Source organism: Narcine bancroftii, chromosome 8 (assembly GCF_036971445.1).
Source record: "Narcine bancroftii isolate sNarBan1 chromosome 8, sNarBan1.hap1, whole genome shotgun sequence".
In the NCBI taxonomy this organism is placed as follows: domain Eukaryota; kingdom Metazoa; phylum Chordata; class Chondrichthyes; order Torpediniformes; family Narcinidae; genus Narcine; species Narcine bancroftii.
This window is the reverse complement of record NC_091476.1, coordinates 130,787,377-130,812,912: the sequence shown is the minus strand read 5'-3', so window position 1 is coordinate 130,812,912 and position 25,536 is coordinate 130,787,377. Positions and strand designations below refer to the sequence as shown.

Here is a 25,536-nt window from a genome sequence, read left to right as displayed (position 1 = left end):
TGTTGTTGTAATAAATGTTCTTTGTTCTCAATTTTTGTCTCGAGCAATTTCTTTAAAGGTAAATTCTGTTTCTAACAAGACTTTACAGTAGAGTTCATAACTATAAAAAAGTGTTGGAAAAAATAATACTTTGTCCTGATTGGATTCAGCTTTTTCATCTGTCCTCTCACATTTCAGACAGAGTGAAAAGTTATGTCCAACATTGTTCTGATCATTTCTGTTCCTAACACTCTGTGTGACTCCGACTGTGAATGTCTTACCTTTCGCATTCCCTCTCTGCCTTTCCTTTGACAAACATCTAACTAAACCTCATTACTGCTCTCGATTCACATCCCAGATATTGCACACTTGATCTTTTGGACACACCACATCCCACATTTCACTAACAGAATCCTGGAAAAACTATTGAGGCAAGAATTTTCATTTATAATATATATACCAATGCAAAAAGTACTTGGATAAATTTAAAATCGTTTAAATTCTCCTTTTAAAAAGTGTGCAAAGCTCACTGTATATGTTTGAAAAGGAAAAAGTGTGTATCATGGTTAATGTGGTTTATGGTGTGAAAAATAAAAAAAATTAAAAAAAAAGTGTGCAAAGCTCAATCCCAAACAACCACAAATGTTTTATTCTGTCTCACTTACAAAGCACCCTGCAGCTGTCCCTGTTATATTTTTGGACCTTAACTGATCTAATCAGGACTGCTTCTGGGTAACTGGAACCAAAGTAACCATACCAAGATAACCAAAAATGTGATTTGTCAAACCAATATATTTATTTAAAATTAAGCACTTAGATGAACTGCAAGCAGCTCAGAATGAAAAACATACCAAAGATTAATTTAAAAGATAAATTTATTGAAGATAAAGTCATAACATTAATTTTCAAATTTAGCAAGTCATTGCAAGTATTTAAATCTGTCTGATGACATCATTAGCAAAAGTAACCTCAGCCCCATGGAGATTGGAACATGAGATGTTCTCCTTATCCCTTCTCCACACCCCTCCATGGTACCACACCTTCCCACATCTGTAATCAGTCCTAAAAATCTCCAAGGTATCTGTGCTCCTACATTGTAGACTTCCGAACATCCTTGAATTTGATGCTTTTAGCTCTAAACACCTAAGCCCTTGTGACCTCCAGTTCATCCTTACCACAAATTTTAAAAGCTACCAGTATGATCTAATGTTTGGCTCTCTGCCCCATATTTCCTGATGGCATCAATGTTTGGTAAAATTGCTATGAAGCAGTTGGGAGATTTTCCTGCATTAAGGGTCTTATATAAATAAAAGCTGCAGCTGTTGTTGTGAATGTCAGAGTCATAAAGTCATACAGCACAGAAATGGGCTCTTTGGCCAACTCATCGTCTACACTGTCATTTGCTTGCATTTGGCTTCAAGTACTCCTTTTGTATTCAAGTACAAATACTTATAAACATTATAATTTAATCTGCCTCTACCTCCTCTGGGAGCTCAATCCTCCAGGTGTGAAAAGCATACCCTTCAGGTCTCCTTTAAATTACTTGGCTCTCACCTCACACTTACTGTTCTAGACTCCCATGTTCCAGGAAGAAGGCTTTGTCTATTTACCCTATCTATGCCCCTGAAAGATCAGTGTTAAGTAAACACAAGCAGGCAAAACAAAGGAGATGTGGCGGATGTCATATAGTTAGAATTTTAAAAGGCTTCTGGCAAAGAACAGCATGGTTGGTGTTGCAGTTTGTGCAATGCTTTTACAATGCCAGCAATCAGGACTAGGGTTCGAATTCCACGCTGTCTGTCAAGAGTTTGTCCATTCTCCCCATGTCTGTGTGGGTTTTCCCTGGGGGCTCCGGTTTCCTTCCACCCACCACTGGGGGTGCAGGTTAATTGGGTGTAAATTGGGTGGCACAGACTCATGGGCCCATGGATTTACAGGAAAGATACAATCGTGGGTAGACCATTGGCTCATTGGCAGGAAACAGACAGTAGGAATAAATGGCTCCCATTCCAGATGGCTACCAGTTACCTGTTCCGGAGAGTTCGGTGTTGGGAGCATTTCTTTTTATGTTGTATGCAAATGATAAAGATTGCAGAATAAATGTCTTTGTGGCTAAGTTTGCAGATGGGGGAGGGGCAGGTAGTGAGGAGGAAATGGAGAGGCTACAGAGAGAGACTTAGATTAGGAGAAAGGGCAAAGAATTTGCAAATGAAATATAATGTTGGAAATTGTACGTTCATGCACTTTGACAGAAGGAATAAAAGGACAGACTATTATTTGGATGGAGAGAAAATTCAAAGTTCAGAGTTGCAAATGGACTTGGAGTCCTCTTACAGGATAGCCTAAACTACTGAAGAAGGTGGGTGCAATGTTGGCATTGATATCTAGAGTGAAACATGAAAATCTGCAGACACTGTGATTGTAGTGAAAACAGAAATCGTGGCGGAACTCAGCAGATTTTGCTGATGTTTTGGGCCTGAGCTCTTTCCCAAGATATGAGTAAAAACCAGACAGGTGCTGATATTAAAAGACTAATGAAAAGGGAAGAATGGCAGATAGAGGAGTACAGATCAATAGACAAAAGATGTTAATTGGATATGGTAAGGGGACAGAAGAGGGGAAAATTGAGAATTGATCAGGGAAAGGGTTTGTTTTTGGTTCTGTGAAGGGAGACAGAGGGAACAGGGAATAGAGAGAGCTAGAGGAAAGGGGTTATAGGAAAGGTTTTTCTTTTGGGGGGGGTGGGCTAATGGAAACCAGAGAAGTCGATGTTACTGCCATCTGCTTGGAGCATGCCCAGGCAGAGGTGTTGTTCCTATAATTAGCAAGTGGTCTCATTCTGGCAGTGCTTGAGACCATGGACAGACATGGGAATGGGGTGGGAAATTGAAATGGGTGCCACTGGGAGATTCATGCTATTGAGCTTGTTAGGAATCTTTTGGAGCAGCAGTGAGTTGGGGATAATGGGCAAATGGGATGATTTGTGTTATCCTCCAAGAATCTGTCTCACCTCTTCATCTATTGACAGTACTTGGAAATAACAGTGGGAGTAGCACTTGGAAACTCTCTTCTACAAAATGGCAAGTCATAGACTCATGCTGTGAAGAAACAGGCCTTTCTGCCCAACCTGCCCATGCTGATCATGTTAGGTAGGCTAATTGTTCTTTACAACTCATCTTAATACTGACTTGTTATTAAGGGATACAGAATAAGTGCATATGTGTGGAATACCACAGATCAGATGTAAAATATAAAAATGGACAAAATAGCCTGTAGGTACTCAACAAGGTTGCCCCAACAACACTTCCCAAATCCACAACCTCTTCCTCTAAGTGGGCTGTAGACACAAGGGAACTATGGGTTCCCCTTCCAGTCGCACATCATCATTGCAATTATGTCACTGCTCCTTCAGTGTGGCAGGAACTAATTCCCGGAAATCTTCTTGAGAGAGTATCTTTACCAGAAGGACTTCAGTGGTCCAAGAAAATTGTTCATGACTGCCTAGTCAGGACGGGGAAAAGATGGGAAACAGATGCTGGCTTTGCCAATGACACCAGGATAAATTGAAAAAAAAATACTGCTTGCACAGAGTTAAAGAACTATTGATTCCTGTACAGCACTAGTGACTCAGATTTGGTCCTGTTCTCTGGTGCAGTCTTTGTGAAATGTATTGGTCACTGTCCATGGCCCCTACAGAGTAGGAGAGCAGTACAATTCATCAAAAGTTCATGGGAATATGGGTTAGAGTAGGATCAGCGTGGAATCAATGGGCCAATGCGCCCATCCTGTACATTTCTAAAGTTCAATATTAAATGGCCAGTGAATTACCCTTCTTGTAGATGGATGAGGGGTGAAGTAGAGGCAAGGTGAGGTGGGGATTAGTAGATGGAAGAGTACGGGGAAATTGTTATGTATATATGCCTGTGTGCATGTGATGTCATCACACTGAGCGTGATGACATTGTCACTCATATAATACCGTGTACTGGGGGGACCCATCTTTAACTTAATCCATGAAAGAAGCTTCACGTCTCTGTGTGCTAATGCATTACTAAGTCACAAATACATAACAGAAATAAATGAGGGAATGAAATTGATGGGATTGCTCTGGGAGCTAGCATAGATTTTAAGGGCTGAAAAGTTTTCTGGGTGTCGGGAGAAGAAATAGTTGGGAGAATACCACAACAAATTATTCTACACTGTTTTTATTAATTGTAACAATGGCTACCAGTGCAGCTGAAAAATAACTATCTGCACTACAATTAAATTAATATAATTACCTGCAAATCCAAAGAACTTTTTCATAAAAACTAAACATTGAGAAATATTAGTAGTTTTCCAGTTTAGATGTTCAACTTGGTTTTAGTTAAATGTAATATCAGTCCTTCTAAGTTGGTTATTTAACCAATGGATATCTAAGGAGGCAGGATTCTTCACTCAAGAACCAGGAGGAAGTGGGATTCAGATTCAACTTGAGCAAAGAAAGCTCCATTTTTGAAAAGCCTGCTGTTATGGAATCTCCCTGTGAATAGAAAGGCAGAGAGATGGTGGGCAGGTACTCTAATGGCAGCCATTGTTTCCCAGCCACATGAAGCAAGGGGAAAGGAAAAGGAGGCAGGAGTTAAATATCTCGCTCATTCTCTTACTTTAATTCAGTTACATTCATCGGTAATTTTTACCTTCAAAGATATAGCAAACATCAACATATTTCAAAGTTAGTCATCATTTTTGTTGACTGATTACATTAAAATTATTGAACCAGTTGTCAATTGTTTGAAAGTTAGCTGTTGCAATGCAGCTTTCATTGCAGAATCCAATATCAGAGCCAACCATTGATCAAAGGTCAATGAGTCCTTGTCGCCGGGGCACTCGGCTTATCCTTCTGCTCCTCAGCTCCGGCCACTCCTAACCCTGCTGGAGACTCCAGGTTGATTTTCACATTGTTGACTTTGGGGTGAATCTCGCTTCCTTCCCGTTGCGCCTCGATGCACAGGATGCCATCATGGGATAATGTGGTTCGGATCAGCAGAGGGTCCACGTCCAAGGGTAGGATGTAGGTGCGTTTGAATTCTCGTGAGATAAAGCCGTGGCTGTCCAATTTCTGAGGATGACTGCCAGACACCTCCAGCAGGTTGTCCACTGTTCGAACCGAGAGTTCATCTGGAAGGAACTGGCAGACATCAAGGAACACCTGAAATTTATGGTGCTTTGTTGCAATCTGTGAAAAGCCTCGGCCAAGTTGTTTATTGATTCTGGGTCTGATGTAGTAACCGTGGTACAAAGTAGGAGCTAAAAGATCCTCTGATGACAAACCTGAGGAATGTATTGGAAGTCACACAACTGCAAATGCCAGAATGATAGATTGTAATTTAATACTGTAACACATTCTGGAAAATTGGGGAAAAAAATTGCAGAGGCTGGAAGCACCCAGCAGGGCAGGCAGTACTATCTTTGGAGAGATAAACGGAATGAACATTTCACCCTTCTGATGAAGGGTCTTTGGCCTGAAAGGTTCATTCTATTTATCTTCCCACAGCTGTGGCCCGACATTCGGAGTATTTTCACCATTTTCTGCTTTAATAACTTGATCAATGAAACGGGTGTATGATAGGTTGAAAAAAGTGCTGATTCAGGAAGAGAGGGTTTCGCTGAAATACACCATACCCGGGTATTCAAAGCCGCCTTGAGTAGTGGTCTATAAGCTTCACCGAATCCACCCATGCCTGTGTGCCCGCTCTGTCTCGACACCGCCCTGCCACCACCTTGCCGATGGACCCACACATAATGGAGAAGGGGAGAACCAGGTCCCAACACAAGCCAGATTTCTAAGCCATTGATCCCACCAGGACAGCTGGGGAAATATGGAAAAGGAGTTTAAAAAAAAAGTAATTGGGGCCATGATTTTACGCCCCTTCCCCCTCCGCCTCTTCAGCCGGCTGTACCCGGTCTGGCTCGGGACTATCCCCAGCTCAGAGGCAAGGCAGGGAGGGCTGGACAATCCGCAATCCCAGAACAGGATTGGGACAAGGTAGGCGCAACACTGGTCAGTCATAAAGAGATGGAATAATGGAAGATTGCGGCAGTGATGCCAATTCCATAAGAAGATCCCGAAAGCGATCGGGCGCCTCATCCACAGGGAAGTCACTGAACTCCACTCTGATCTTTACCAAGGTGAAGCAAAGGCAAAGATAACGTACCCTCCCCGAAGTTCTGGTCGTATATTGAGGTCGGAGTGTCGTCCTCGTATTGCACACTCATGGGGTAAGCGTGTGGGATCGACCTGTCATCCATGGCGAGGAGCAAAGACACAGCACCACGCTGCCCGGAATCTTGGACTCTGGTTACTCCCAGCCCCGCGTCAGGACGTTGTTCAGCCGGGGCTGGGGGAGGAATTAGACGGAAATAGACACCGTGGTTGGAGCCTTCCCACCGGACGGGAATCTCCTCTTAAAATGATAACGAGTATTTTATTTGCCTGATGTTTCTCCGATGACATCGCAGTGACGGCCTCTAATTTTTATCCCGATAGTGTGGACTGTTGGTCAAATCAAACCTTTGACATTCAGGGGACGGGAAATTACAAAACCTTGGACCAGACCACAATAAGCATAGAAAAATATCCACCGGAATGCTGAGCTGTTGCTTTGATCATATTCCATGGACCAGCGCGCAGGCAGGTTGAAAGAAAAGAGATTCTTTGAGAGACATTTGTTTCAAACAGTGACCATTGCGTTAATCGGCTAGGGAGCGACTTGGAAGTTAGTACAAAATCCACCCTCAACCACAGATACTGTGCAGTAAAGCACGAAAGTCTGCAGACATCGGGATTGAAGTAAAAGCACAACGCCGAAGAATCTCAGTGTCCTAGCAAAGATAAAGATACATTAGCAACGTTTCAGGCTTGAGCCTTTCATCAAGGTACTAGTTTCTCTAGTGTGTTTTTACACCATCCAAAACCCAGCAAGGACGAACCTGACTGCCGCAGAAATTGACACCGCCCACCACCGTTGTGTTCGTCAATGTTTACTTCCAATATACTGAAATAGGCGTTTTGACAATTAAAAAATAGACTGTGTTTTAAAATCTGGTAATGAATCTCTCTGACAGAAGATCTGTGAGCACCACACACTGGCTTCTAATTTCTGAAATAACATCTCGACAATGGTCTTATCTCCACGCACATAAAGCGTGATCACTTTATTTTCAGAAAGAACTGCATTAAAAGATGCGTGAGTTCACAAAATAACGCAGAGAGATGATGGGGAAGCTTGTCACTGTTAACCGTCTTTCCCATTCTCCCCCTTTTGTCCTAATGCTCTGGACCTGTGGATTGGAGGCATAGTGCTCAAGTTGGCAAGTTTCCCAAGACCTGGCAAACAGCAGGGATATTTCTAGAACCATTACAGGGCAGGAGGAGGCTATTCAGCCCATCAGGTTTGTGCCAGTTCCTGGTAGAGCAATCTCATTCCCTGCCTCCTTCTCTAAAGTTGAGATCCAGGATGGACTCCCAACCTTCTGCCCACACAGGAGTGAGGTCCCAGTGGCTCTGTGTGGAGAAAATCCTCTCATCCTCCACAAACCTATTGACTAACGTTCGATATTGAGACTGCTGGCTTTTCATTTAGTGCTATCAGTCCATCTTGAGACCATAAGATATAGGAGCAAGGAATCAATCTCTGCTTCTCCAGTCTGACATTAGAGTTAAAGGTAAAATTCTATTAAAAGTCCAGAATAAGAAGTATTACATCTCAGGAGGTCAAGCAGTGTACTTTATTTAGCAAAGGTAAAGATACATAAGCAACATTTTGGGGTTGAGCCTTTCATCAGCGTACCTTTACCTGCTGAGTTTCTCCAGTATTTCACCATCCAAATACTCAGCAATGAAGAACCTGGCTTTAACCACTCCCCCCTCCCCAACCTTGTTACAACCCTTCAGTTTGTACCTTCATCTTTTCAGAGATGAGGAAGGAGTGTGACACCAGTCCTGCAGGATGTGGTTGACACATATCTGAAGATTGTTGCAGGAAGAGAGCATGCAAAATTATCGAAGAACACCCCCCCCCACCCACAATCAACATGATCTACCGTGATTGTTGTCTGAAGAGGGCATGCAAAATTGTTGAGGACCCTCTTCCATTCCGCACACAGCACCTTTCAGCTCTTCCCATAGGAGAAGAGATCCAGGAGTATCAGAGCCAGCATGCAAGGCTGAGAAACAGCTTCTTCCCACGGGCAGTGAGAATGCTGAACTAACAAAGGAATTGACTGCACTAACCGTCTGAGACTCTCATATTTATGAAACTATATTTAGATATTTATTTGTACATAGGAATACATATGTCTTGTCTGTCTGTCTGTATGTGGCTTATATCTAGTTGTGCATCCGCATGTTTTGCACCAAGGATCAGAGAACACTGTTTCATCAGGTTGCACTTGTGCAATCAGTTGACAATAAATTTGACTTGATTCTTAAGTCATCCAGTATAATAGCTTAGCAAACCATGCATTTCAAGGTCTATAAATGCCAATAAAGCCTACCTCCCTAAAAGAGTAAAATAACTAACAGTGAGCAGGTAAGAAAGCTCCTCAGTGCTCTGTGTTGCTATCACTTAGTGATGCAATGCTGTGGAATGATACCATTCAGTACAGCCAGAAACTAAAATAACCTCGGGGTACTTTATCAGCTGATCACTACTGGCCTATTTCTAGGCTGGAATATTTAAAACAACAACCATAATCAGCGTTACAGTTAAGCTTCTGGATGACCCAAACACAGACAGACAAAAGAAACAAAAATAGTTAATCAAAAGTAAAACTGAAATCATAAAATTTCTCCTGATACAATAGCTTTCTTTTGGAATGCCATGAGGTCATCTAGTGAAGCATTCTGCAGCACTGCCAGGAGAGGAAGAGGTTGATCAGCAGAGCTTTGTTCAACAGTACAGAGACTGTGTTTCTGTTGGTGTTATTTGTAATCCCAAAAATAATAAATCCCTAAAGACTGAAATCACATGACAGACTTAATCAGTCTTGCATCAGTTTTCCAGAAGGTTCGATGAGTGGGTGTCATTGTTTATATAAAGACCAGAGCCATCCGCTCCTCAAGCAGTTCTTGGACTAGTCAGATCAAGCCACAAAGCTAAACACTCTCTTCTTTTGAAAGAGAAGATGGAAATTGCGATTCAACATCCGTGGTTTCGACGATCCCTCTTTCCAACCACCATCTTCCCCTCCCGTATCTTTGAACAGCATTTTGGGGAACACATTGACCCTGACCCCTTCCTTAGCTTCTCCTCCTTGGTTAACCCCTTCTCCTGGAGGACAGCAGGTCTGACTAGGATACCAAGCTGGTTACTATCTGGACTTTCAGAGGTATGTTCTATGCATGTATTGAGCCCTTTTCTTGTTTATTTTTAACCAAGTGGTTGTTTAAAATCCATCTGCTAAAATCAAATGTATTGTCTGCTTCCTATTAGTGTTGGATGTATTCAGCTCTTCTATGTATAATTTTGGGTGACATAGTCACCTGTTGCCTCACAGCTCTAATAGTCAAGGTTCAATCCTGACCTGAGGTACTGTCTGTGTGGAGTTTGCACATTTTCCCTGTGACTTCATGGGTTTACTCTGGGTACTCAGGTTTTCTCCCACATCACAAAGTCACCATAGTCAATTAACCTGATTGAGTAAGTGAATGTCTTTTTATTCAAAAGACATTTGTGCAGATTTATGGATAGGAAGAATTTAGGATATCGACTAAATGTAGGCAAATGCGACTAGCCCAGAATGTCAGTTTGGTCAGCATGGATGAGTTAGGCCAAAGGCTTGTTCCATGCTGTCTGATTCCATGAGTGGTAGAAGATGGGGGAGTTGATAGATGTGTGGGAGGAATAAACTGAGATGATCATAGGATTAGTGTAACTATGTGATTGACTTCATAGTCTCCAGACTTTTTTTTCCATACTGTATGGCATTGTGACCTTATGACTGTGAAGTAGTTAAAGTAGTTCATTGGTGCAGTTAATGATAAATGGAAGATGTCTGTTCATATGTTTTTACTGTGCTGCATCAAGAATCTGGTCTTGGTTTGGTCCCTCATTAAATATCAAAATCTGTTAGAAGAAGAATGAAAACAGGCTTTATTTATTTAGTTCCATAAAAGAAGCAAAAACTCCCAAGTCATTTCACAGGAATATTATTGAAAGTAAAATGGACCAGGTCACTTACAAAGATTAAGACCAAAGACTAAAAGCTTGACCAAAAAGGAAGGATCTGAAGAGCACTTCAAGAAATGATAAAAGAGTATGAGAGGTTGAGGAGGGAATCTGAGGCTCAGAACTTCAACAGCTGAGGGGATCCTTTGGCAGAGGCAGTACAATTCAATGATTATGTAGAAGTGAAATTTCCCATGGGGTAATCAGACTGGAGGTAATTACCAACATCAGGAGAGTGAGATTTAGGAGGAATTAGAAAACAAATACGAGAATTTTTAAGTGGAGTCATTGGTTTCCTGGGACCAGTGTCCAGGTTGCTGGGTGACTGGGACTGTGTTCGTCGGGACATCAGCAGCATACCTTCAATGGCCTTAGAATTAGACCTTCTAAATGCACCATTAACAAAAAAGAATCTTATTACTGGGAATCTGCATATAGGCACACATTCTGGAAGCAAAGAAATTGATTAAGAGAATAAACATGAAGTATGAGAGTCAATTTGCCCTGAGCTAAAAACAAAAATGAATTGTATATTATTAAATGGTATTTGATGAGGAAGTGTAATGTATAAAGTGAGTTGTTCTTGTATTTTCGAGCGTCACTGAAAAATAAACTCGCAGATAACAAGGAGCAGTTAAGGCCTTCATAGCGAGAGGATTTGGCTATAGGAACAAGGATATCTTACTCCAGTGACAAAGGGTCTGTAGTTTTATTTCATTTAGTTTAGTGAAGGAAGGAAACACTTGCTCTAGAGGTAATGTAGTGAAGATTCATCAGACTAATTCCTAGAGTGCAAGATTGTTATATAAGACATTAGATTGACCAGATTTTTTATTTAATAGAGTTTGGAAGAATGAGAGAGATTAAAGCTTAAAAGTTTCTGACAAAATTAGACAGTTTGAATGCAATGATAATGTTTCCCCTGGCTAGGGAGTTTTTTAGTAAGGGGTCATGGTCTCACGTAACTGGGCAAGAGACTTAGGTCTAAGGAAGAAGACATTTTATGTACCTGTGGTCTCCACCACACAGGGTTGTAGTGGCCAAATTGCTGAATATCCTTCAGATGGAGATAAATAAATTTCTACTCTCAAAATATACTGAGGAATGAATATACAGGGTAAAGGACAAGAGATATAGAGAGGATATAAGGAGGAAAGTGCTTGGAATGCACTGCCTGAGGGAGAGAATCATTGTCATTGGGATTTTGGTCCAATTTGCCATTGGTGATTAAGTTGTCTATCTAAACAAGTCCCATTTGCCCTTGCTCAGCACAGATCCTACAGTTCAACTTTCATATGTGTACCTGTCTAAATGTCTTTTACCTCTGCCAGCTAATTTCTACCCACCACCCTCAGTATGAAAATGGTAACCCTCTAGTTTTAGATTATCTGGTCCTGGGACAAGACCAGGAAAATTTAGCTCAGAACAGAGCAGTAGCATTCAGGATAGCATGAAGAACCAAGTGTTCCTGTGTTGGGAGGACATGGAGCCCAGTTTAATAGACGGAGCTCACTTTCCCTCAAATTACTCACACATCTGGTTGGCAGGTACTTCTTATCCTGTCTGTGGGTCCCACATTATCCTTGTCAAATACATGAAAACCACAGAAAGGAGGAAAGTGAGTCCCCTTGACATCAAGGTGAGGCCATCAGGAAATATTGAAAATTAACAATTACTCTGTTAATTAGAAGTGGGAGAAAAGAAAATCAAGAGTTTAATATCTTTGGATTGAATTCCTTTCCAGGACAGTTCTACTTCTGGTTGCACAGATGCTGCCTGACGTGCTGAGCATTTCCATTATTTCTAACTTTATTCTAGTTTTGACCAAAAGTTTGAACTCAAACACCAACCTTGTTACCTGCCCGAGGGTGAGGCTAGATCAATTTCCATTAAAGGCAAGAGCTCGGGTCAGAGTGAGCGGGGTCGATTGGAAGGCATGGGGCTTGATCAGTGGGCTGGGCCACCTCCAGGTCAGGTCAGGTCAGAGAGAGAGTGGCACTGCATAAGAGTGGACGAGGCCAGTTCAAGACATGGTTGTCCGCCCAGTTCTGGAGCAGAGAGTGGGTCACAAGATGAAGATGACAGATGGAAAGGCCCCAGGTCCTGAGACATGAAGGAGGCCAGATCTCCATGACAGTTAACTGGATATTGGGAGAGAGTTTGATACTCACTGTCGTAACCCCCTCCCCAGCAATCCAGCTCTTGGCTGATTGAGTGGTGCATGTGGCAAAGAAAGATGGCACATCACTTTCTGGAGACGTGCATGCATCACCTGGCCTCTACACCCCATTTACCTACTTGGCCTGGTTACAAGGCTCAGGCTGATGGGAGGTGACTGTGTGTTGGGTTCAAGTTCATTATCAGATCTTAGGCTTGAATTAAGCTGAGAGTGACCATGGTTACTTTGGAGTTGGGTTTTAAATTTTTACTTCTGCACAGTTCTGGGGAATAATTCGCAATAATTAATGTATTTTAAACGTGAAATTATTCTGGTTTTTTCCACATTAAGTTAGAAAGATTTTCAAGACTAAAAAGATTAAAACTTGAATGGAATGGTAAGTCATTTGATCTTCTACTCAAATTAATGATAAAACTGATTCTCTTTCTACTGAAGTTATGATTTAGGTTTAGCTAATAACTGTTGTAACAGGGATCAATGGGCACCAGGTTGCTCAATTTTGCCAAGACACTGGAATGTGCAGATCTGGAGCCCTGAAACATCAATTAATTCATCCAAAAAATTTTGAAATATCTTGAATCAAATGCTACTAGGATGTTCTGTGTTAATTCCAAGAGTAATTCATCATGTCTTAACAAGTTAACATTTCCTGACAATGTGTGTCTTTGTTTAATGTAAGGTGCCTTTTCAGATAACCATGTCCTTTGCTCTGTGGGTTGAGTCAGAATGTTGTTTATGAAAAGAATGTTCCAGCAGTATCCAGTGCAGACTGGAGAGGAAAATTCCATTCCACTGATCGAAAACACAATGGTACAATTACAAAAAGCCAGTGTCAAAAGTGATGTACTTTCTATGACGGGTCAACCTTCTCTGCTACTCCTGAGCCAATGTTTGATGGTGTACAATGGTCATCAGCTGAAGACTTGCCCTTCTGCTTGGTCAATCTCACAGTAAATACATCTGGGTCATAAGAAAGGTTTAGGATAGAAAATAGACCCTCAAAAACCTCCTTGGATACTGCTCTTCCCATTAACTTGAGTTGATAAATAGTAAATACTGTTGTATTCACATCACACAATGACTAACTTGAACAAAACTTCTCAACCACCTCTCCATGACATTCAATAATATTATCACTATTCAATCCTCTGCATCAATATTTTGGGGTAAAGTTATATCGAAAACTCAACTAAACTCATCACATAAATTCTATGGCTGCTTAAACAGATTGGAAGCTAGTATCCTGTGAAAGTAATTCCCCTCGACACTAGCTAAAGCATCTTTGCCACTTATCAGGAGGGTGATGGAATAACCTGTTCATGCCTGGATAGTGCAAGTCAACATCCATCACTTTCATCAAACCCTCCATCCTTGGCACACGTGTCTGCAGGGACACATTTGCACTAAACACCTGACAATGATTTGAAAATGAAACTTTGCAGTTAATGTAAGAGGCGCTGCACAAAGTGGTGACTCTATGTCTGCCTTATGGTAGACAAAAGTTAAAGAATTTCATGTATGTTACATTCTAAATATAGTAATAGGTGACAATAATGGAACCTTTACCTTTAACGTGGGGAAAGAGTTCCAGAATGTCAGCCAAGCAGCAATAAAGGAACAACAATATCAGGGGAGTATGTGACTTGATGAGAAATGTGTTCCTGTGAACCTCCTGTCCATATCCTTTCATCAGATGAATGGATTGTGAAGTTCCTTTGATAAAATTTTGGTGAGTTGCTGCAGTGTATTCTATGGATACCCAGTGTGTGCCTTTGATAATAGATGGATGTTTAACCTAAGACTTGATGTTCACACTATAAAGTTGCATCCCCTGTGCAGTATTACACAGGAGAGCTGTTATCCTTTGTAGAAATCTTTGAACACCAGATTCCTGATAATGTGGCCTTCTCTACATTGGAGAAACCAGTCGCAGATCGGGAGATTGCTTCGCTCAGCACCTCCTCTCTGTCTGCCCAGTGATCTCCCAGTAGCCAATCATTTCAATTCTGAGTCACACCCCCACACTCACACGTCTGTCCTTGGTCTTATGTACAACCCTTCCTTGACCATCCGCAGATTGGAGGAATAACACGTTATTTTCCGTCTGGGCACCCTCCAGCCAGATGGCCTCAACATTGACCTCTCTGCTTTCTGCTAAACATGCTTGCCTTTTCTTTCCTCCTCCCGTTCCAGTTCTCCCTTCCCTTCTCCCTTGTTCACCTAGCCATCTTTCCTCCCCCCCCCCCTTATTGCTGCTGTCGCCTCCCTCCTCTCTCCACCTATCATCTCTTCTGCCTTTGTCATCCTCCCCCACCCCCCCACACCCATTTTTTTGTTCAGACACCTGCCGGCATTCTCTCATACCTTGATGAAGGGCTCAAGTCCTAAATGTTGGTTATGTATTTTTACCTTTGCTGTTTGGCCTTCTGAGCTTCAAACCACGGTGTCTGTACAGTTTCGTGATTGACTCATAAACTTCCCTGTTGCACAAAGCTCCACATTGATTATTGGACTCACAAAATCTAGAATGCAAGGAACAAATAAAGCTCTACTTTATTTGACTCAGAAATTATTTTGTAATGGGACATATAATACCTTAAAAAATGATATCAATTGATCCATCTTAAAAACAATTAATGTAACTTTTTAAGCTTCAACCAGCTACTTGCAGACTCACGTGGTTGTAGGTTGCATTGGACAGAATATTGAGAAAAGATTAGAAATTTCTTTACTCTATTGGTAAAGAGTATTTATGTCATTAAGATTATGTTATTTGACTGCTTACAAGAGGAATCGTAATGTATTTTTACAGCCACAAAAGCGTAAAGAAAGTTAGGAAATAATTGATAGATTTGTGCACTGAACCATATATTTTGTCCCTAATACATTGTCCTGACAGAGACATCAGCACCATTGGAGCTGAGTTGTGAAAATTCAGGATTCTACTTCTGTCCAGTCATTTTATTACCTTGATAATGTTGAAGAAAACGGGACTTTGGCATCGATACTTTGCTAAGAAGATATGCTCCATCTCTTTCAGCTGAAACTGGACAAGGATAAATTTGCAATTCACCTTGATGTCAAACACTTTACCCCTGAAGAAATTCGAGTGAAAATTCAGGGTGACTTTATTGAAATCCAAGCTCAGCATGAAGAACGACAGGTACATTTTATCCATGTTGTTCCATTTTTTATTTGTTCTGTTTTGTAGTTACCTTCATCTGCTAGATGAACTCTGAAGAATACTCAGAGAAAATGCTAGTTTGGATTTAATTTGTGGGGATCACACTTTACAAGGAAGGAGATAGCTTACATGCCAAATCCTTCACAACATTATAATTTTTGAGGGAACCGAAACCTGTGTCTGGTGATTAAATCCCCCCTGAGATTTTAAAATTATCTGATGCACCAAATGTCCATTCCGATCCAGGTTATTTTGAACAGGTTTTTTAGTTTTTTAAAATAATTTTTTATTCTTACAGACTCAGTTGATCCTGGTGTTGGCCTATTTTTAATATCTTTACTGGCACACACTGGATCAGTTATAAAGCCATTGGAAGAATGCCCATGTAGCACTCTAGAAGGTTCTCAGTTGTGAAGCATTCTGAATATGCACAACCACGATGAAAAACGCAGACGTTTATCAGTATTGATGTCAAATTGGCTTCAGTTTGCATTTTAGTGGCGCATTCGACAAGCTAAAAATTCTTCTGCTATAAGATGAAGAAAATAATACTTACAAATAGCAAGTGCAGCTATACAGCTCCCCTTTATGCTGAATGAACCATCTCATGCACTGTCTGTAAAATTAAATCTAAAAATGTTCCGGGACATTACTTATGAGATAGTAGTCATGAACTTTAGATACCTGTCAGGTGCTTGAACCTTTTGTTATTAGCTGATATTTCATTATTTAATTTCACCCAAGTGACCAATAGAGTAATCACTAGGTAATTATTTAATTACTGCCTTCATTGAATATCCCCAGGAGGGCGCAGAGATGAAGTATGGATCTTCATTCACTGTCCTGATTCATATAAAGCAGTCAGAGTTCCTGGTTTATGGGAACATATTATATTGCAGCTTTTCCATCTTCAGGACTTTCTATAAGACTTTAGAAGCAATACATCATTCTTGAAGTGTAGTTACCAGTTTACTTCAGTAGATTGGTCAGCATGGACTGGGAGCACAGGCTTGTTGGCAGAACAGTTGATGAACAGTGGAAAACTTTCAAAGAGATTTTTCACAGTGCTCAACAAAAATATATTTCCATTAAAAATAAGGGCAGTAAGAGAGGGAAGAGTCAACCTTGGTTAACTAATGAAATAAAGGAAAGTATAAAATTAAAAGCTCATGTGTAGAAAGTAGCCAAGAGTAGTAAGAATCTGAAGGATTGGGAAAACTTTAAAAGGCAACAAAGGACAACTAAAAGGGAAATAGGGAAAGGAAAGAAGGATTATGAAGGTCAATTAGCACAAAATATAAAAACAGATAGTATAAAAAGATAGCAAAAAATGTTATAAATATATAAAACAGAAGAGGATGACTAGAATCAACATAGGTCCCTTGGAAAATGAGAGAGGGAGATTGGTACTGAGTAATGAAGAAACGGCTGAGGCATTGAACAAGTATTTTGTGTCATTCTTCACGATGGAAGACACGCCCAGCATGCCGAAGAGTGGTGAAAGGGATGCGAAAAGAGGTGAGGGCCTCAATAAAATAATTGTTTATGAAAGAGATAGTGATGAACAAACTAATGTGACTGAAAGCAGACAAATCCCTGGGTCTGATGGGATGCATCCCATGGTATGGAGGGAAATGACGGGAGTTATAATCGATGCATTGGTAGTCATTTACCAAAATTCTCTGGATTCTGGGCAGGTCCCAGCAGATTGGAAAAAAGCAAACATCACGCCACTTTTTAAAAAGGGATGTAGGCAGAAGATTGGTAACTACGGCCAGTTAGCTTAACATCTGTAGTCGAGAAAATGCTTGAAACTGTCATTAAGGATGAAATTGCGAGGGGTTCCATCAGGCAGATGCAGCATGGATTCAGAAAGGGCAGGTCTTATTTGACAAACTTCCTGGAATTCTTTGAATATATATTGGGTGCAGTTGATAGAGGGGAACAGGATGATGTTGTAGATTTGGATTTCCAAAAGGTGTTTGATAAGATGCCGCACGAGACTTATCAATAAGATGCAGATGAATGGAGTCGAGAAAGTAAATTGGCATGGATTGAGGATTGGTTAACTGACAGAACACAGAGAGTCAGATAAATGGGTGTTTTTCTGATTGGCAGACAGTGGTAAGTGGGGGGGCCGCAGGGGTCGGTGGTAGGAATGCAGCGGTTCATCATTTACATTGGTGATTTGGAAGAGGGGACAGAGTGTAGTGTAGCCAAGTTTGTGGATGATACTAAATTGAGTGGAAAGCAAATTGTACCGAGGATGTGGAGAGGCTGAAGAAGGATATAGTTAAGTTAGGTGAGTGGGCAAAGGTCTGGCAGATGGAGTACAATGTTAGTAAATGCGAAGTCATCCACATTGGTAGGAAAAATAGAAGAGCAGATTACTATTTAAATGGTGAAAAACTGCAACATGCTTATGTGTAGAAGGACTTGGGAGTGCTTGTGCATGAATCACAAAAAGTTGGGTTGCAGGTACAACAGGTTATTAAGAAACAAATGGAACGTTGGCCTTCATCACTAGAGGAATTGAATTCAAGAGCAGGGAGGTCATGCTGCAACTATACAAGGTACTGGTGAGACTGCATCTGGAGTACTGTGTGCAGTTCTGGTCTCCATACTCGAGGAAGGATATGCTGGCCTTGGAGGCAGTCCAGAGGAGGTTCACCAGGTTGATCCTGGAGATGAGGGGGTTGACTCTCGAGGAAAGACTAAATTGCCTGGGATTATACTCACTTGAATTCAGAAGAATGAGAGGAGATCTTATAGAAACATACAAAAATTATGAAAGGGATAGATAACATAAAGGCAGGAAAATTGTTTTCAGTGGAAGATGAGACCAGAACTAGGGGACACAGCCTCAAAATTCAGGGGAGTAGATTCAAGATGGAGATGAGGAAAAACTGTTTTTCTCAGAGAGAAGTGAATCTGTGGAATTATCTGCCCAGGGAAGCAGTTGAGGCTACTTCATTAAATATATTTAAGGTTCAGTTAGATCGATTTTTACATAAAAAAGGAATTAAGGGATATGGGAAAAAGGCAGGTAGGTGGAGTTGACTCAATGATCAGATCATCCATGATCTTAGTGAATAGCGAAGGAGGCAATGGGCCAGAAGGCCTACTCCTGCTCCTATTTCTTATGTTCTAATTAAATACACTCTGCTGGATGAACACAGTGATTGGAGAAGAATCAGGTGGAGAAAAGGAATGGTTGACATTTTGAGCTGATACCCTTTATCGATAAAGGCCTTGTTAAAGTCTCAATGAAGAGCTTTGGGTCAAAACGTTGACAACTATTCTTTATCCCCTATTGATGCTGCCCAATGCATTGCAATCCTCCAGCAGAGTGGGTTTAGCTTCAGTTTCTAGTGTCTGCAGACTCCTGTGTAGTTCAGTAAGTGGCTGAGTCAATGAGAGTAGTTGAACCAATGTTATAAATACATATTTTTCTGGGATAAGGTGCCTGATGCACACAGCAATCTCAACTCAATGATATGTTGATGTTAGCTCTGTAAATTCAGCAGGGAGAAATATTCACTGGTGTTGCTAGATTCTTTTTCTCCTTTTCTATCGGTCCTTTACCAGCGAACACATTCTGATGATATATTTAAATAGATTAGAGAACTTGGAAATGTTGTAAAAAGCAAAATGTATCGATTTGTAAAACTGGTGCTATTAAACATAACAAAGGCAAACCCAGAGTTCCTCCACTCACTCAACAGAGGTTAATGTGCGCCCTGAAACCCTTTATGATCATATGACACAGAGGAAATAGAGAGGCAGACAAGTTTTTCCAATGATTCAGACCAATTTAAGCAGTACAAATTTGACCACTATCACACATCAAATGAGTGGCGGTCAGGGAAAAAGCAATAAATGAGGCTCCCTGTCAGGGACTCCTCAATGGGAGCATTTGAATTTACCACAGAATGTCAGTGAGATCTCAGTACAATTTTACATACAAAACTGTTGTCGACTGAGATGTGTTGCCCCTTCAACACGAATTCAATGTTGAGTGAGTGAAGGAATTGTGGATTTTCCCTTCTGTTATGTTTAATGATACCAATTTTACAAATCGATACCTTTTGCTTTTTACAACATTTCTAAGTACTCCAATCCAGGGGTAACATTTAATTAAGAGGTCATACATTTAAGACCAAGATGAGGTGATTGTTTTGTTTTAGAGGATTGAGAGTCTTTTCATAAAAGGGCACCAGGAGAGTCTTTGAATATTTTGAGGCAGAGATAGGAATATGGAGTTGTTTAGAAGCAGAGCAGCCAAAATGTCTATTCTGTGTTCAAATGTGAAGAGATTGAACCAGAAGACCCAGCCTCCCTTTTGTCCACAAATGACATGAAGTGCAATTTCAGACAGCCCACATTCATACCCATTTCTTAATCATCTCCACATTGACACTGTATCCAGATACCATTTTGTAGACAAGGCAGTATAGATTTTGTGTTATTTAGTTTGCTTTCTGTTCAAAGTGTTCATGCCTATTTGTCTTCTATCACTGAGTTCAAGAAACAATTTTATTTCTCATTTCAAAACATTGGAAACTTTCACAACTATATCAGCCAAGGATTTTTTTTTTTTTTTTTAAACTGCAATATCTGAGTGACTTGTATTTTTGGCAAAGTATCTATTTTTTTTCCAAATGAACCTAGAATACTCATCAGATTAAATCTTCTGTTCTGTAGGATGAACACGGCTACATCTCTAGGGAGTTTAATCGCAAGTACAAGATCCCAGCAGGAGTTGATCCATCTATGATCACCTCCTCCCTATCCGTTGACGGAGTGCTGATGATCACAGGTCCCCGGAAAGTGGCTGATGTTCCAGAGCGAGCAGTGCCCATCTTACGAGAGGAACAGCCAGCAGTGGCTGGCTCTCAGCAGAAGTAGATCTGTGGATCTTTTCTGTTAAGTTCAGTGTGAAACAGCTTCAAGCCTTTGAAGTATTGCCTTTTGCTTTGTGTAACATTTTTGTAATGCTATATAATCACACATTCCTTAATATTTGATAGCTTGCAATAAACATTTATCTTAATTGCCTTGGTTCATCTTAACTGCCTTAGTTAATCTCACCTTAAAATAAAATCAACAATTTGAAAAAATGCAGAAATTCTGATTTTCTGTTTATTTGTCTTCACTATTTTGCAAATTGATAAATTATACATTGTACATCTGAATTACATTTCTAAACATTCTACATTAGAAAACAGAGCTTGTTAACCCTCACAGGTCAGCCAGCTTCTCAGTGCTCTGTGAGGCAGTGGATAAATTGGTGGAATGGTAACCTAAAGACTTTGTCCAGACATGAGTGTTCATATTTGTGAAATGGGGAATTATATACTGTAGAATTCACAAAACATCACTATAATGGTAATTACACATATTACATTTTAGAGAACTAAGATATACTCTGAAATGGGTCAGAATAACTTCCTCAGAGCATGGGCCATAACTACAGCCCTGTGAGGAACATCTGCTTCCTGAGAAGAAAAAGTGACACTGGGGTGCACTATTAGCCAAAATCAGACACACACAAAGATAAAGACTGTACAACAGGCTTTAATCCACAAAGACTTCCACAGAGTCAGACTGGCTGGAGATACAGCAACTTTGAGGGAGGCCTCGGGAGGCCAGCGCAGGCTTATATCCCAGAGGGTGATTGACACCCGACCGGGTGAGGCTTGATCCCTTCAGGCCGACTGATCGACAGCCGGCCAGGTGTTGTCCTGTCCCCTCCTGCAGGTACAGAGGTTGCCCCCTGCAGCACGCCGGTGGTGTACCACCACAGACACCCTACAGTGCAAGAATAATGAAGCACTTTGGAATAATATTCAATTACTTGTTGAACCGACTCCTTTTACCAGCCATGTCAAAGATGCACAAGTCAATTTTAATTATTCAAGCATTTAGTGCTAACAAGGAATAATTTTATGATTCATAACTTTCAATGATCCTCACTGTAAAACTGCATGTCATACTTTGCCAAATGTTATTCAATACATTGCACCATTAGTCTTTGGAAATGAACAGAATAGCCAGATACAAGTAGAGTATTTCTGCCGCATTGATTAGGATTTGCACAGAATCAGGTGCATTGTGTACATCGCACTGCAGCTCTCTCCACAGAGCCAACACAGCACAGGCACTGGTCAGCTCTTCTGTGCTGCTTGTCTCTATGCTTCCACATATAAAGTTACCTTTTACTTCCAAAGTTTGGGCCCTACCTGAGTAATAAACAGTTTCAATAGTAAATAAATCTCGCAAATCAGCACATCATTCCCTATTTATTACAGAGTCAGTTCAGATGACTAATTAAAATGAAAGTCAACTGTGGCTAAGTCCATTCCTTAGGGGATGATGGATCCATAACACACAGCCAGACCTGGTCTGGATGGGATACCTGCAGGGGTACAAGGTTTACAAAATTCAGCTGTGCACTGTCCGAAAGGCCCTTTTGTAGGAACACAAGATCCACAAAATCGGAGCTCTTCAGATTGCCTGTCTTCCACAGTAGCCAAATTGGTTGGTGAGCAAGGTTCCAAAGGAATGCAAGAAATACATATCTGATGTTTTTCTGCATCTGTGTCCATGTCTGGTAGAACTGGAGATCCACAGTATTCCAACTCCTTCTTCTCTACTCTATCCAAATCACATCGTGGGGGAGGATTCATTTGCAGCACAGGGTCTATGTAATCCAGCATGTAAGTAGTCTGTGGGATTACTTTAGTGTTGGGAGGATTTAACTCTGGTTGATGCCCCGGATAAACATGAGGTTCACTTTTAAAGACTAAGGAAGGAAAGAATTATTTTGTAATGATGTTAGAAATCTAATTCAAAGCTTATCATTTTTGTTAACTTGTTAACTATTTAATTGCTCAAAATAACAAAGTTGCTAATAGAACCATAGAACATTACAGCATAGAAAACAGGCCCTTTGGCTTTTCTAGTCTGTGCCGAACTATTATTCTGCTTAATCCCACTGACATGCACACAATCCATAGCCCTCCATGTCCCTCCCATCCATGTTCTTGTCCAAATTTTTCTTAAACGTTAAAATTGAGTACGCATTCACCACTTCAGCAGGCAGCTCGTTCCACACTCCCACCACTCTGTATGTGAATAAGTTTCCATTAATGTTCCACCTAATGTTCCCCCAAAAAATCTCCAGAGCATACAAAACAAATAGGTGTAGAGAATATATGATGCCACATATGCTTTTGAAGTCACAAATTGCCTATACCTTTGCAAAGATTAAATTCCACGAACTGACTGAATGACCATCAGAAAAGGGACAGAGAGATGGAATTTTGCAGCTGTAATTATGGTGCTAAGATTACCAAATGCATTTGAAAGTCAATATTTATTCATATAGACTATGCCACAGATGTGGAATCATATTTTACAACACAGATGGAGACCATTTAGTCCATTACACCAGCAACTGTGAAGCTGAATCTAACCAGTTCCAATCGCCTTTCCCTTCCCTCACTTACTTTTTTCTTTAACTATTCATAACATTCTCTTTCTAGGCTGTTATTGAATTTGTATCCCACATTTTACCAGACACAGCCTTTCAAATCCAAAAGATCCACTGAATATCAAAGTCCCTCCTGATGTCACCACTTAATATCCTGTAAGACTTTTAAACCACACCTCTTGTAATTCATCCTGCAACTTTTTCCATCTTCACTGTAAACCTTACTTGGGACTGAAAGGTCGTTCAGATTCTGCTGAGACATGGGAGTTGATGAAATTTATGACTCTCTTCTATGTAACAATTTTTTGACTACTTACTTTGCGGTAGGTTCCACCTAAAATTACATTTATCCAAAAGAGGTAAGCATCTGTTAAATAAAATTGATTTTTTTTCTGAGAATATGAAAAGATTAAATAACCACTACAGAGTTTAGCACAGTCAATCAGTACCAGAAAAGCCACACATTAGTTTTGACGAGGTTCCTGATTTTGCTAAATCCATCTGCTAATATTTACCCCTCAAATTTCAAGTTTTGATGAAGATTCATTATCACTTACTTCTATGTTGTATCTCTGGCTTGCCATATGAATCTGCATATATTGTACGATAGGCATGTTCATACTGTAATAAATAAAATTGAAAATATGACTAATTTCAAAATGTACACAATTAATTCTAATAATACTGTCAAACAGAAACATTGACCCACTGTCTAAATTAAGCAAGCAAGAACAACAGAGATAATTATAATTGAACCCAAATGACAAAAGTGGACTACAAGCTGTTGCAAAATAATTATACAGGTATTTAAATTGAGAGGATTAGTCATTTAAAAATGTTTTCCAATAAAGGCACTAATTTGTTTTACTACTGTGGTTCCATTGATGAACAATACAAAAAAATCCAAGCTGACTTCAGTGTAGTGCCAAGTGAGTGTTAGAGGTCAGATCAGTGTCACAGATAAATATAAAAGATCATATCCACTACATTGAAGAGAAGGGAAATCATCCCAAACTTCTGGCAAATGTTTAACCTTAAGTCAACATTACTGAAACAAATGTTGTCCTTTTTTGAAGCAGATTGAGCCTTGCTCTTCCTCATAACAAAAGAGGTACATCTCAGAAAAAAAGTAGTTATTTGGTGTTTGGAACCCTAACCCCCAACGCCTGTGGGGGTCACAAAACCTCCACTAACGAGGAACCAACTAAAGAAGAGGAATAAAGTCACCCAATAAACAGTGGATATAAACTTGCTTGGAGGCGCACGATTATTCCCTGTTTTTTTCTCTCTCCAACAGAAGATGCACAACTCCATTAGGGAGAAGCCAACCAAAGAACAGGAATAAAGTCACCCACTAAACATGGGGCACAAACTTGCTTCCAGGCACACACTTTCCCCCATTACTCCCTACCACCAGCAGGGGATGCACAAGCTCAATTAATAAGGGACCATCTAAAGAACAGAAATAAAGTCACAACAGGGTACAAGAACTTGTTTCAGGGAAGTTTGGGGTACGTAACAACCACGGAGAGAGGAGGCAGGCATTTATCCCATTAAGATCCAGGAATAGGACCAGAGTAATGAAAGCACAGGCCAACATAAAGTGGCACTTTATACGGAACCTCAGGGAGAGGAGACCAAGCAAACACAAGAGGGATGATTATCTTGGTGCCCACAGCTTGACACTCAAACCCTAAAAGAGAAGGGAAAGGCGCAAAAGAAATACTGTTATACCCTACAGTTTTTAAACGTGGGTTCTCCAGCTTACTTTTTCCACTTGCACTACTGTATTCGAAAAACAAACTATGATTCCAAATTTATTTTGAATGTTTTAGCATATTTACAAATAAGACGTAACGATTAAGATTTATTAAAGTAAAGAGATATAAATACTTGGTTTTATGTTGTTAAGCAGTCCCAAAGTGTTTTACATGCAATTAAATAGTTTTCATGTGGTTACTGCTGCAATAAAGAACAGCAGCAATGATAATCTGCCTAGTGATTTTGGATGATGAAGATTGGTTTGAAGATAAGAACCAGATTTTCAGATTTATTGCCAGAGTACACATATGACATCATGTACAACATTCCTTTTTCCTGCAGGCAGAATTACCACTAATTGGTGGTGCAAAAATAAACTGTAAGCAGTGTAAACATCTGAACAAATAAAATAAATGTAAACAAACTGACTATGCAATGCAGAGAGAACAAAATAAAATCAATAAAGTGCACAAGTAAGAGTCCTTAAATGAGCCCCTGATTGAATTTGTTGTTGAGGAGTTTGATTGTGGAGGGGTAGCAGCTGTTCCTGAACCTGGTGGTGTGAGTGTTAATGGCAGCAGCTAGAACAAGCATGTGCTGGGTGGTGTGGGTCTTTGGTGATTGCTGCTGCCCTCCGACGGCATCGTTCCCCATAGATGTACTCAATAGTAGTGGTGGAGGGTGTGAGGGGGTTTGCTTGTGATGTCCTGGGCTTTTTGCTCATCAGT

At 40.5% G+C, this 25,536-nt stretch overlaps 3 protein-coding genes across 4 annotated transcripts in view; 1 reads left to right on the top strand and 2 right to left on the bottom strand.

Annotated features, from left to right (window-relative positions):
• Positions 1-25,536, bottom strand: part of cfap68 (cilia and flagella associated protein 68) — a 77,432-nt gene that overhangs the window by 50,916 nt on the left and 980 nt on the right. The window contains exons 2-3 of one of the 2 annotated variants that reach the window (XM_069894871.1): positions 23,605-23,668; positions 21,836-22,357 (exon numbers count right to left, since the gene is read on the bottom strand). In XM_069894871.1, the coding sequence (XP_069750972.1) occupies positions 21,918-22,357; positions 23,605-23,668 (504 nt within the window). In that variant the 3' untranslated portion in view covers positions 21,836-21,917. Of the gene's footprint in view, positions 1-21,835; positions 22,358-23,604; positions 23,669-25,536 lie in introns of those variants that run through there. The other variant, XM_069894872.1, reaches the window with a different exon arrangement.
• On the bottom strand, positions 837-11,210 carry hspb2 (heat shock protein, alpha-crystallin-related, b2). Its single transcript, XM_069894875.1, has 2 exons — positions 6,176-11,210; positions 837-5,291 (listed from the first exon to the last, which is right to left on the bottom strand). Exons 1-2 carry the CDS (start codon positions 6,267-6,269, stop codon positions 4,822-4,824), a joined length of 564 nt encoding a protein of 187 aa, XP_069750976.1. The 5' UTR covers positions 6,270-11,210; the 3' UTR covers positions 837-4,821.
• cryabb (crystallin, alpha B, b) lies at positions 9,031-20,672 on the top strand. The gene is made up of 3 exons (XM_069894876.1): positions 9,031-9,350; positions 15,409-15,531; positions 20,257-20,672. The coding sequence occupies exons 1-3, from the start codon at positions 9,147-9,149 to the stop codon at positions 20,458-20,460; spliced, it is 531 nt and encodes a 176-aa protein (XP_069750977.1). The 5' UTR covers positions 9,031-9,146; the 3' UTR covers positions 20,461-20,672.

Excerpts from the sequence above, each read along its gene's own strand:
- hspb2 (XM_069894875.1), bottom strand. The coding sequence starts at position 6,269 with ATGGATGACAGGTCGATCCCACACGCTTACCCCATGAGTGTGCAATAC. Across the intron at positions 5,292-6,175 it reads CGACCAGAACTTCGGGGAGG|GTTTGTCATCAGAGGATCTT; the intron begins GTACGTTATCTT and ends TACATTCCTCAG.
- cryabb (XM_069894876.1), top strand. The coding sequence starts at position 9,147 with ATGGAAATTGCGATTCAACATCCGTGGTTTCGACGATCCCTCTTTCCA. Across the intron at positions 9,351-15,408 it reads TACTATCTGGACTTTCAGAG|CTGAAACTGGACAAGGATAA; the intron begins GTATGTTCTATG and ends CATCTCTTTCAG. Across the intron at positions 15,532-20,256 it reads CTCAGCATGAAGAACGACAG|GATGAACACGGCTACATCTC; the intron begins GTACATTTTATC and ends TCTGTTCTGTAG.